The 12,683-nt window shown below is 46.1% G+C and overlaps 1 protein-coding gene across 2 annotated transcripts; it reads right to left on the minus strand.

Annotated features, from left to right (window-relative positions):
• Window positions 1-113: 113 nt before the first annotated feature.
• Window positions 114-11,571, minus strand: LOC136577157 (lysophospholipase D GDPD1-like). Of its 2 annotated transcripts, none has more exons than XM_066576932.1 (11): window positions 10,731-11,571; window positions 7,578-7,747; window positions 7,005-7,047; window positions 6,250-6,385; window positions 5,961-6,006; window positions 5,741-5,859; window positions 5,572-5,661; window positions 2,075-2,208; window positions 1,946-2,005; window positions 1,572-1,623; window positions 114-370 (listed from the first exon to the last, which is right to left on the minus strand). In XM_066576932.1, exons 2-11 carry the CDS (start codon window positions 7,714-7,716, stop codon window positions 179-181), a joined length of 1,011 nt encoding a protein of 336 aa, XP_066433029.1. In that variant the 5' UTR covers window positions 7,717-7,747; window positions 10,731-11,571; the 3' UTR covers window positions 114-178. The 2 variants fall into 2 exon arrangements, with proteins under 2 accessions (XP_066433029.1, XP_066433030.1); XM_066576933.1 differs by lacking the exon at window positions 10,731-11,571 and adding an exon at window positions 10,517-10,709.
• Between the last annotated feature and the right edge of the window lie 1,112 nt (window positions 11,572-12,683).

Raw genomic sequence — 12,683 nt, forward strand, 5'->3', positions numbered from 1 at the left:
GGCTGAAGGCACACTCTCCCACAATGCATCTGTCTCAGGGTGGGACCCCTTGCAGTCTCTGACAGGTGGGCTCCAGTATAATGGTGGTCAGCGCAGACTCACAGCCCGTATACTTACTGTAAAATAAATCATTTATTTACATTGTCGGACGCGCCTACAGGTGTACATATAGGTGTCCTCACAGGTGCGTCCTCTGCTGGTCACTGTCTGACACAGCGTTCTGCGCCTCTGCCCCCCGAGTCCTCTGCTGCCCCTCATATTCCTGCAGGAAGGTGTGAAGCTTAGAAGGGTAATCGGTCATAATGCCAGTCACTCCACAGTCCAAGGCTCTCCGGAAGTCAGAGTCCTGGTTCAGTACCCAGAGGTAAACCTGTAGGGGGCGCAACACGTGACACATGAGAGAAGGTATACTAATGTGTAACATATGCACATACCATTGCAGAATATTACTGGTGCAGAGTATCACATCCATTATATTACCGATGCAGAGTATCACATATATTATATGACCGGTGCAGAGTATCGCATCCATTTTATGATTAGTGCAGAGTATCACATCCATTTTATTACCGATGCAGAGTATCACATATATTATATGACCACTGCAGAGTATCATATCCATTATATGATCAGTGCAGAGTATCACATACATTCTAAGATCACTTTAGAGTATCACATATATGATCACTGCAGAGTATCACATCCATTAATTGACCGCTGCAGAGTATCGCATCCATTATATGATTGGTGCGGAGTATCACATCCATTTTATGACCACTGCAGAGTATTACATATATTATATAATCACTGCAGAGTATCGCATACATTAAATTACTGGTGCAGAGTATCACATATATTATATGACCACTGCAGAGTATCGCATCCATTATATGATTGGTGCAGAGTATCACATACATTCTATGACTACTGCAGAGTATTACATATATTATATGATCACTGCAGAGTATCACATACATTAAATTACTGGTGCAGAGTATCACATACATTATATGTGCAAAGTATAACATATATTCTATGACCACTGCAGAGTATCATATCCATTATATGATCGGTGCAGAGTATCACATACATTCTAAGATCACTTCAGCGTATCACATATATGATCACTGCAGAGTATCGCATCCATTATTTGACTTCTGCAGAGTATCGCATCCATTATATGATTGGTACAGAGTATCACATACATTCTATGACCACTGCAGAGCATCACATATATTATATGATCACTGCAGAGTATCGCATACATTATACTACTGGTGCAGAGTATCACATACATTATATTTGCAGAGTATCACATACATTATATGACCGATGGAGATTATCACATATATTATATGACCGATGCAGAGTATCTCATCCATTATGTGATTGGTGCAGAGTATCGCATTCATTATATAATTGGTGCAGAGTATTGCATTCATTATATAATTGGTGCAGAGTATTGCATATGACCACTGCAGAGTATCGCATCCATTATATGACCATTACAGAGTATCACATCCATTATAGATCAGCAAGCGGTATAATACCGCACATGTATGTGTCGTTACCTGGATGCCTCTGGCCTGGAGATGCTGGAACAGACTCTTCCTCATTATCAGTCTGTGAGAAAGACACACTGATTAGAACGGCTCATATGTAATACATATGATGTAATATAGTATATGGTATATTACAATCGTTTCTTGTTCTGGGCCCTATTGACAGCCTGGTTTCCGGTGCATTATGGGAGCTCAGTATCTGTTAGGTCACATGGGTCTTGTGTTCCCAGAATCATGCGTGTTCACTGTAGCTTTGGATGTGATTGGAGTAGAAGAGCTGATATAACTCAGGATCAATATAATGTGACTCTGTGTTATGAGGAGCCGGTGACACAATATGGAGTTCCCCTTGAAGAACCTGTAATGCTCCGCTCCGCACTTACTTCTCCTGCAGGTAGACCAGGAAGCGGTTCCTCATCAGTGTGGGCTTTGGAAAATACGTCCTATAAAGAGACTGGGGGTGAGACCTCCGTATACAGCAATGAGCCCACTCCTGCCGTATATACACTAACCTGTTTATAATGGACGGCATGTACGTCTCCACCACAGATTCTGGCACATCCACGAATGGCAGCAGCCCCGTGTAGTAGAGGAGGAGGAGCACAACCCCTCGGCATGGCGTGAACATAAATGGCATGTCTGGGTTCTGATAGGAGATACATGGAAGATGATGAAGATGTAGGAGAGGAAGAGAGGCTATATTATATATTATATATATATATATATATATATATATATATATATACATACATACATACATACATACACACACATACACATACACACATACAGTATAGGATAGGACGAGGTCAGTAGTTCTGGTAGTAGAGAGAAGGATAATGGAGAATGTGTACAGTTAGAACGGAGGGAGTAATAGAAGAGAAGAAAATGAGGAAATAGTAATTTTAGAAATGAACACGTTGGGGCAGTAATGGTGGAAAGGAACACGTTGGAGTAGTAATGGTGGAAAGGAACACGCTGCAGCAGTAGTGGTTGAAAGGAACACGTTGGAGTTGTAGTGGTGGGAAGGAACACGCTGGAGTAGTAATGGTGGAAAGGAACACGTTGGAGTAGTAATGGTGGAAAGGAACATGTTGGAGTAGTAATAGTAAAAAGGAACACGCTGCAGTAGTAGTGGTGGAAAGGAACACGTTGGAGTAGTAATGGTGGAAAGGAACACGTTGGAGTAGTAATGGTGGAAAGAAACACGTTGGAGTAGTAATAATAGAAAGGAACACGTTGGAGTAGTAATGGTGGAAAGGAATATATTAGAGTAGTAATAGTAGAAAGAAACACGCTGCAGCAGTAATGGTGGAAAGGAATACGTTGGAGTAGTTATGGTAGAAAGGAACACGTTGGAGTAGTTATGGTAGAAAGGAACACGTTGGAGTAGTAGTGGTGGAAGTTAATACGTTGGAAAAGTAGTGGTGGAAAGGAACATGTTGGAGTTGTAGTGCTGGAAAGGAACATGTTGGAGTAGTAGGGGTGGAAAGGAATACGTTGGAGTAGTAATGGTGGAATGAAAACATATTGGAGTAGTAATGGTAGAAAGGAACACATTGGAGTAGTAGTGGTGGAAAGGAACACGTTGGAGTAGTAATGGTGGAAAGGAACACGTTGGAGTAGTAATTGTGGAAAGGAACACGTTGGAGTAGTAATTGTGGAAAGGAACACGTTGGAGTAGTAATGGTAGAAAGGAACATGTTGGAGTAGTAATGGTGGAAAGGAACACGTTGGAGTAGTAATGGTAGAAAGGAACATGTTGGAGTAGTAATGGTAGAAAGGAACACGTTGGAGTAGTAATGGTAGAAAGGAACACGTTGGAGTAGTAATGGTAGAAAGGAACACGTTGGAGTAGTAATGGTGGAAAGGAACACGTTGGAGTAGTAATGGTAGAAAGGAACACGTTGGAGTAGTAATGGTAGAAAGGAACACGTTGGAGTAGTAATGGTGGAAAGGAACACGTTGGAGTAGTAATGGTGGAAAGGAGCACGTTGGAGTAGTAATGGTAGAAAGGAACATGTTGCAGTAATAATGGTGGAACGGAACACGATGAAGTAGCAATGGTAGAAAGAAACTCGTTGGAGCAGTAATGGTGGAAAGGTACACGTTGGAGTAGTAATAGTAGAAAGGAACATGTTGGAGCAGTAATGGTGGAAAGGAACATGTTGGAGTAGTAATGGTAGAAAGGAACATGTTGGAGTGGTAATGGTGGAAAGGAACACGTTGGAGTGGTAATGGTGGAAAGGTATACTTTGGAGCAGTAATAGTAGAAAGGAACACATTGGAGTAGTAATAGTGGAAAGGTATACTTTGGAGCAGTAATAGTAGAAAGGAACACATTGGAGTAGTAATAGTGGAAAGGAACACGCTGGAGTAGTAATGGTGGAAAGGAACAAGCTGGAGTAGTAGTGGTAAAAAGGAACACGTTGGAGTAGTAGTGGTAGAAAGGAACACGCTGCAGCAGTAATGGTAGAAAGGAACACATTGGAGTAGTAATAGTAGAAAGGAACATGTTGGAGCAGTGGTAGAAAGGAACAGATTGGAGTAGTAATGGTGGGAAAGAGCACGCTGGATTAGATTCCATGCCGAACTCCGTACCAAACCTGCATCTGTTCATTTAAATGGGAATCCGATTTCTTTGGTGGAGTAGTATCAGTGGTTAATAGGATGAGAGTGGTGGTAGTGCTGAGGAGGAGGGTGGAGAAGAAGAATGGAGGATGGTGGAGTATTATCAGTGGTAAATAGGATGAGAGTGGTGGTAGTGCTAAGGAGAATGCTGGAGAAGTAGAATGGAGTATGGTGGAGTAGTATCAGTAGATAGTGGGATGAGAGTGGTGGTAATGCTGAGGGGGAGGGTGGAGTAGTAGAGTGGAGGATGGTGAAGTAGTATCAGTAGATAGTGGGATGAGAGTGGTGGTAATGCTGAGGGGGAGGGTGGAGTAGTAGAGTGGAGGATGGTGAAGTAGTATCAGTAGATAGTGGGATGAGAGTGGTGGTAATGCTGAGGAGAAGGGTGTAGTAATAGAGTGGAGAATGATGGAGTAGTATCAGTGGTTAATAGGATGAGAGTGGTGGTAGAGCTGAGGAGGATGCTGGAGAAGTAGAATGGAGGGTGGTGGTGTAGTATCAGTAGATAATGGGATGAGAGTGGTGGTAGTGCTGAGGAGGAGGGTGGAGAAGAAGAATGGAGGATGGTGGAGTAGTATCAGTAGATAATGGGATGAGAGTGATGGTAGTGCTGAGGGGGAGGGTGGAGTAGTAGAGTGGAGATGGTGGAGTAGTATCAGTAGATAATGGGATGAGAGTGGTGGTAGTGCTAAGAAGGTTGTTTGAGTAGTAGAGTGGAGGTTGTTGGAGTAGTATCAGTAGATAGTGGGATGAGAGTGGTGGTACTGCTGAGGGGGTGGGTGGAGTAGTAGAGTCGAGGATGATGGAGTTGTATCAGTAAATGATGGTAGGACAGTGGAGGTAGTGTGGAGAAGGAGGGACGAGAATGAGAGTGCAGGATGATGGAGTAGTATCAGTAGATTATGGCATAAGAGTGGTGGTAGTGCTGAGAAAGGTAGAGTAGTAGAGTGGGGGTTGTTGGAGTAGTAGAGTGGAGGATGTTGGAGTAGTATCAGTAGATAATGGGATGAGAGCGGTGGTAGTGCTGAGAAGGAGGGTAGAGAAGTAAAGTGGAGGTTGTTGGAGTAGTAGAGTGGAGGATGGTAGAGTAGTATCAGTAGATTATGGATAAGAGTGGTGGTAGTGCTGAGGACGGTGGAGTAGTAGAGTGGAGGTTATTGGAGTAGTAGAGTGGAGGATAGTAGAGTAGTATCAGTAGATTATGGATAAGAGTGGTGGTAGTGTTGAGGATGGTGGAGTAGTAGAGTGGAGGTTATTGGAGTAGTAGAGTGGAGGATAGTAGAGTAGTATCAGTAGATTATGGATAAGAGTGGTGGTAGTGCTGAGGAGGAGGCTGGAGTAGTAGTGAGGAGATACATTACATTCTGACTCTCCTTACCTCCTTCCGACATTTCTTCATGACCCTGTCGCTGGTGGCGGCCCAGATGGTCCTCTCCGTGCGCTGGTATCTCTTCACAAGCTCCGACACCTACCACACAAGGACGTGATTACTGGCCGCGGCCACACGGGGGTCAGTGTCCGCCACACGCAGCACAACCAGCAGGTACCTTTCTAATCAGCTCATCGTTGTCCTCCTTCACCTCCACATTGATGGGTTTATTGGGGAATCTCTGGAAGACCTCCTCCAGCAGGGGAATACGGTGGTCCGTACCTGACGACATGTGACCTGCGACAGACGAGACCCTCCGTACAATTACAGGTAACACATACAGAGAGTGAGCTGGGACTTATAGTTCTACAATAACTTGAAGACCAACCCGAACCTACCTGGGAAGAAGGTGACCTCCAGAGACTGCTTGTACTGCGGCAGCTCCTAGGGGCGGAAAACATATAAAATGCATTGCTACCCCTCTATTCTTACAATCTATGAGATTCCTGTCCTCTGGGAGAAAGGCAAGCTGACACATTGTTACAAACCCTCAGCTGTGAGAAGTTTTGGGGCTTTCAGTCTCTAGAATGTTTCAATTCACTGACAGCAAACAGTTGAAAATGGTGAAGAATTGAAACTTTCAGAACTTTTCATTTTACTACACACACATATATATACTGTCATTACCTCGTATGTGGTGTCACCTATGTTGACATTGTGTCCCGTCTGTCTTAACAAATTGCCATCATGTGACACCACGACGCGGCCATCTTTGGTCATGTGACAATCCAACTCCAGGAGGTCAGTGTGATGCACGACAGCGCTGCAAATATAAGGAATACGTAACCGCGTTTTGCAATCTGTACAAAGTCCATCCCAATGTGATAGGCGTCTCTGGCGCCACGCAGGAAGGTTGGGGACTGCTGAGGATATCGGGGAAGTTTTGATACTTGGAGGGGCTGTCCAGTCAAGAAGACCTCAATGGCTGATTTTAAGTTGTCCCAGCAGGAGGAGCCCCACAATCAGCCACGCTTCCCATCACAACAGGTGGTGTAAGCTGGAGAGCCCCCCAAAGTGATGGGTCCGCACTATGTGCTCCATGTATCACGGAGGTCTTCTCCCACCCAATCAAATTCCAGATGTTGTTTTCTGCTGGAAAGCTGCGACCTGACTGGTAGTTGTGGGTCAATGCTCTACCCTGCAGCGCCCCCGTGGGAAACCACTGTGCCCCTACATGGAGTATGCTGCACCACTTTTGCTGGTTAAAAAATGAAAACTTAACAAAAAACGGAAGCAAACATTTTTCTTTCAGCTTTTTTATCCCCCTAATGACCCCCAAGGAACAACACTGCCCCCAACAGAACCACACTGTCCCTCCGAGAATAAAGCTGCCCCCCATAGACCCATGCTGCCCCCAGAGAACAATTATTGGTCCAACTTACTTATCAAATGCCTCTAATGTATTCTCAATTCTTTCACCCGCTCCTGAAACACAGAGGAATACCATGGTTAGGTCATTCTGTATATCACCCAGCTTTCCCAAACCTCTGAATGGCGAGTCACCTTGCTATGTAGCGACACCCCAACTCCTTCGGTATGACTCTAACAACCCTTATTTACCATTCAGGAGACTGGGAAAACTGAGTGATAACCAAAATAGCCACTATTCCACCCAGCTTTCCCAGACCCCTGTATGGCTGGTCTCCCTAGTAGTGTAGATCTGTTCTCTGCTCCGATATCACAGCATAACTAGACGTCACCATTCAGAACTCTGGAAAAGCTGAGTGACAACCCTTGTCAGAGCTGTAAGTGTGGTGTCACCGGTTGTCACCCAGCTCTCCCAGAAACGGATAGGACTGAGGAATAATAACAGGAATGAGCCATGTATCTCCAACCATGATAGGGTTATATTCCATTACTCACAGTGTAAAGGGTCGGGGACCTTCACTCCTTCACGTAGTTAAGAGGTGCCAGGGTGGTATCTGGTGTCAGGGGGCACAGGTGGGATGACTTACCCCCTCGGTGGGAGATGTGGCGGCAGTGGAAGGCCAGTCTCTTCCTCTTCTGCAGGATGTGAGGATGCTTCAGCAAGTAATACGAGGTGGCAGCGTAGCCCCCCAGCACTGGGACCAGGTAATATAAGGGGGGCACCATGATGTGAGGAGACGCGGCCCAGCAGCAGGTCCTGAGGAGGAGACGCTCAGCATTACTCACGGAGGCTGGGAGGAGGGATGCTCCTGAGCACATTACAGCAGCAGCCGCCTCCGCTCTGTCACTGGCATGGGCACTGCCTGGAAACAAGCACTGCGCTGCGCACTGCCCAGACACAGGATTATTCTCTGCAGTGTAATCTGCTTGCTGGACACGGAAATGTGCTGCCACAGGGCAACCTGTAATGTCACATGGCATTCTCTACTCGATTGCCCCAGGCATCCTCTACATGGTATTCCCTACTGACATGGGGCAACTTCTAATATCACATGGCATTCTCTACTCTATTTTCTCAGGGCATCCTCTACATGGCCCTACTGACACAGGGCAACTTCTAATGTCACATGACATTCTCTACTCTATTGCCACAGGGCATCTTCTATATGGCATCCCCTACTGACACAGGGCATTCATTCTCTACTACTGCCACAGGGTAACCTCTATTACATGGTATCCTCTACTGCCACCGGGCATCCTCTACTACTACATGGTATCCTCTACTGCCACACGGTAACCTATATAATACTGCCACAGGGCATCCTCTAATGTCACACAGCATTCTCTACTCTAATGCCACAGGGCATCCTCTATTACTACATGGTATCCTCTACTGCCACAGGGTATCCTCTACATGTAATCCCCTATTGAAATAGGGCATTCTCTACTACTAACACAGGGTAAACTCTACTTTACTGCCACAGGGCATTCTCTACATGGCATCCCCTACTGACACAAAGCATTCTCTGTTACTAATGCAGGGCATTCTCTACTACTACATGCTATCTCTACTTCAACATGGTAACCTCTATAGTGACACAGGGCATTCTCTACTACTGGCACAGGGTAACCTCTACTCTACTGCTACAGGGCATCCTCTACTACTGCCATAGGGCATCATCTACTGCTACATTATAACCTCTACTTCCACATAGTAACCTCTACAGTACTGCCACAGGGCATCCTCTAATGTCACATGGCATTCTCTATTGCCACAGGGCATACTTTATATGGCATTCCCTACCGATACAGGGCATTCTCTACCACTGCCACAGGGCATCCTTTACTTTACTGGCATGGGGTAACCTCTACTGCCACAGGGCATCCTTTACCTTTTTGGCATGGGGTATCCTCTACTACCACAGGGCATGCTTAACTGGTACAGTGTAACCTCTACTGCTACAGGGCATCCTGTACTTGACTGATGGGGTAACCTTTGCTACCACAGGGCATCCTTTACTTTACTGGCACAGGGTAACCTTTACCACAACAGGGCATACTTTACTTCACTGGCACAGGGTAACCCCTACTACCACAGAGCATGCTTTACTTTACTGGTACAGTGTAACCTCTACTGCCACGGGGCATTCTTTACTTACTGGCACAGGGTAACCTCTACTGCCACAGGGCATCCTTTACTGGTACAGTGTAACCTCTACTACCACAGGGCATCCTTTACTGGTACAGTGTAACCTCTACTGCCACAGGGCATCCTTTACTGGTACAGTGTAACCTCTACTGCCACAAGGCATTCTTTATTCACTGGCATGGGGTAACCTCTACTACCACAGGGCATCCTTTACTGGTACAGTGTAACCTCTACTACCACAGGGCATCCTTTACTGGTACAATGTCACCTCTACTGCCACAGGGCATCCTTTACTTTACAGGCACGGGGTAACCTTTACCACCACAGGGCATACTTTACTTCACTGGCACAGGGTAACCCCTACTACCACAGAGCATGCTTTACTTTACTGGTACAGTGTCAGCTCTACTGCCACAGGGCATTCTTTACTTACTGGCACGGGGTAACCTCTACTACCGCAAGACATCCTTTACTGGTACAGTGTAACCTCTACTGCCACAAGGCATTCTTTATTCACTGGCATGGGGTAACCCCTACTGCCATAGGGCATCCTTTACTGGTACGAGGTAACCTCAACTGCCACAGGGCATCCTTTACTGGCACGGGGTAACCTCAACTGCCACAGGGCATCCTTTACTGGTACGGGGTAACCTCTACTGCCACAGCGCATCCTTTACTGGTACGAGGTAACCTCTACTGCCACAGGGCATCCTTTACTGGCACGGGGTAACCTCTACTGCCACAGCGCATGCTTTACTGGTACGAGGTAACCGCTACTGCCACAGGGTATCTGCTTTTCTTACACTGGGCATCCTCCATTGTTCTGACACAGGTTATCCTCGATCGCTGTTGGATCTCCCACTCATCTGACACAGGGCACCCTCTGCTCTTATTCCCCACAACCATGGGTATCTTTCGGGCATCCATTGCCTTTCTGATTCAAGGTATCGTCTAATTCCCAAGGATATCCATTGCTTTACTGACACAATCTGGGAACACCTACTGCTGCACAGTATGGTCTGACACAGAGTATCTTCTACTGCCATGGGGCATCCTAGTCTCCTAATACTGGGTGCCCTCTACAGTCCTACCCTACCACTGCTTGTACTCTTATGGTGACAACTACGTAAGGAAACCCTCTATCCTCCACTTACAGGGTATTCTCAATTCTCCTGCCACAAAAGTACCTACTCAGCCATTGCTATCCTGGCATACAGTCTATTAGTCTACTGGCAGGTGGTACCTGTGGTCTTGGCATATGATATCCTGAGATACCACATACCCCTGCCCTAATCCATGCAACCTACTGCTGCCCTGGTGGACAAGGTTTGCGCTTCCAATGGCACAAGAGCTTTCTCCTTGGTAAAGAAAACCTACCTGGTTGTCTACAGCTCTGTGGCACACTGACTGCTGCCCTCCTGGCACACAATGCATAGTCTGCCGTCCGCTATTGCACACTTGGTCCTTCCCAGTTACGGGATGTTTGTACACAATGTATCCATCACACTTCCAGCTCAGAGTTTTGCCAAGTTCTATTTCCCCTTGGCACAAAGTACAAACCCCCCGCCACCACAGATAATTTGCTCCTCACCTGGCACACAGCCTCTACTCCTGTCTTGGCACAGTCTTCGCCCCTCTAGTTTGACTCACAATCTGTACACCTGTATCTTGCCGCACGGTGATGGATCTCTCCTGGCACAGAGTAGTAGGTCCTACGGGACAGTGTATGGGCACAGAGTCCTTCTCTGGTGCACTGTAAATACACCACCCTCTCAGTAGTTGGCACCCAGCCCCACAGCTGCGCCCTCTTTCTACCTGCTATGCGGACTGGAAGGGAATGTTGTAACTCAGCAGATAGAAAATGGATAATCAGCAGTTTCAGATGACAGTTGGCAGCTGCTCACAGAGGTGGGTGCAGGCGGTGCCCCTGGCATGGTCAGTGTGATGGCTCTATGTACAGAGAAGACTCCTCTGCTCCTATCTTGAATGACAAATATACTGGTGCCTGGCAGCCAAAAGGTTAATCCAGTATCTGACACACCCACCTGCATTCCAGGCAGGTATATACCCGCAATTTACATGCACGACCAGAACCAGTTTGGGCAGTGACCTGTGACAAGGAGCTTGGACCAGCCCTGCCCAACCTTATGAGATCCTACAGCTATGAGATTCCAGGGTAATAAGACAAGGAAACGCCATGCTGTGGTATCTAAGCCTCTGAGGCGTGATACAGCCTCAGAGAGCCACAAGTACTACACTCCCCATCATGTGATGTTACTGAAGATACGTACATGTGCCGAAGTATCCAAAGCGAGGGCTACATGAGGACTTGTGGCCGAGTGACAAAACACTGCAATGCCACACTGCTGATATTACAACCAATGACGGTGATATGGTGAGGGATTGTTACTCTGTAGCTTCAGAATAGTGAGTGCAGCTCTGGGGTATAATACAGGATGTAACTCAGGATCAGTACAGGATAAGTAATGTATGTACACAGTGACTCCACCAGCAGAATAGTGAATGCAGCTCTGGAGTATAATACTGGATGTAACTCAGGATCAGTACAGGATAAGTAATGTATGTACACAGTGACTCCACCAGCAGAATAGTGAGTGCAGCTCTGGGGTATAAAACAGGATGTAACTCAGGATCAGTACAGGATAAGTAATGTATGTACACAGGGAGTCCACCAGCAGAATAGTGAGTGCAGCTCTGGACTATAATACAGGATGTAACCCAGGATCATTACAGGATAAGTAATGTATGTGCACAGTGACTCCACCAGCAGAATAGTGAGTACAGCTCTGGAGTATAATACAGGATGTAACTCAGGATTAGTACAGGATAAGTAATGTATGTACACAGTGACTCCACCAGCAGAATAGTGAGTGCAGCTCTGGAGTATAATACTGGATGTAACTCAGGATCAGTACAGGATAAGTAATGTATGTACACAGTGACTCCACAAGCAGAATAGTGAGTGCAGCTCTGGAGTATAATACAGGAGGTAACTCAGGATCAGTACAGGATAAGTAATGTATGTACACAGTGACTACATCAGCAGAATAGTGAGTGCAGCTCTGGAGTATAATACAGGATGTAACTCAGGATTAGTACAGGATAAGTAATGTATGTACACAGTGACTCCACCAGCAGAATAGTGAGTGCAGCTCTGGAGTATAATACAGGATGTAACTCAGGATAAGTACAGGATAAGTAATGTATGTACACAGTGACACCACCAGCAGAATAGTGAGTGCAGCTCTGGGGTATAAAACAGGATGTAACTCAGGATCAGTACAGGATAAGTAATGTATGTACACAGTGACTCCACCAGCAGAATAGTGAGTGCAGCTCTGGAGTATAATACAGGAGGTAACTTAGGATCAGTACAGGATAAGTAATGTATGTACACAGTGACTACATCAGCAGAATAGTGAGTGCAGCTCTGGAGTATAATACAGGATGTAACTCAGGATTAGTACAGGATAAGTAATGTATGTACACAGTGACTCCACCAGCAGAATAGTGAGTGCAGCTC

This window comes from Eleutherodactylus coqui, chromosome 8 (assembly GCF_035609145.1).
Source record: "Eleutherodactylus coqui strain aEleCoq1 chromosome 8, aEleCoq1.hap1, whole genome shotgun sequence".
In the NCBI taxonomy this organism is placed as follows: domain Eukaryota; kingdom Metazoa; phylum Chordata; class Amphibia; order Anura; family Eleutherodactylidae; genus Eleutherodactylus; species Eleutherodactylus coqui.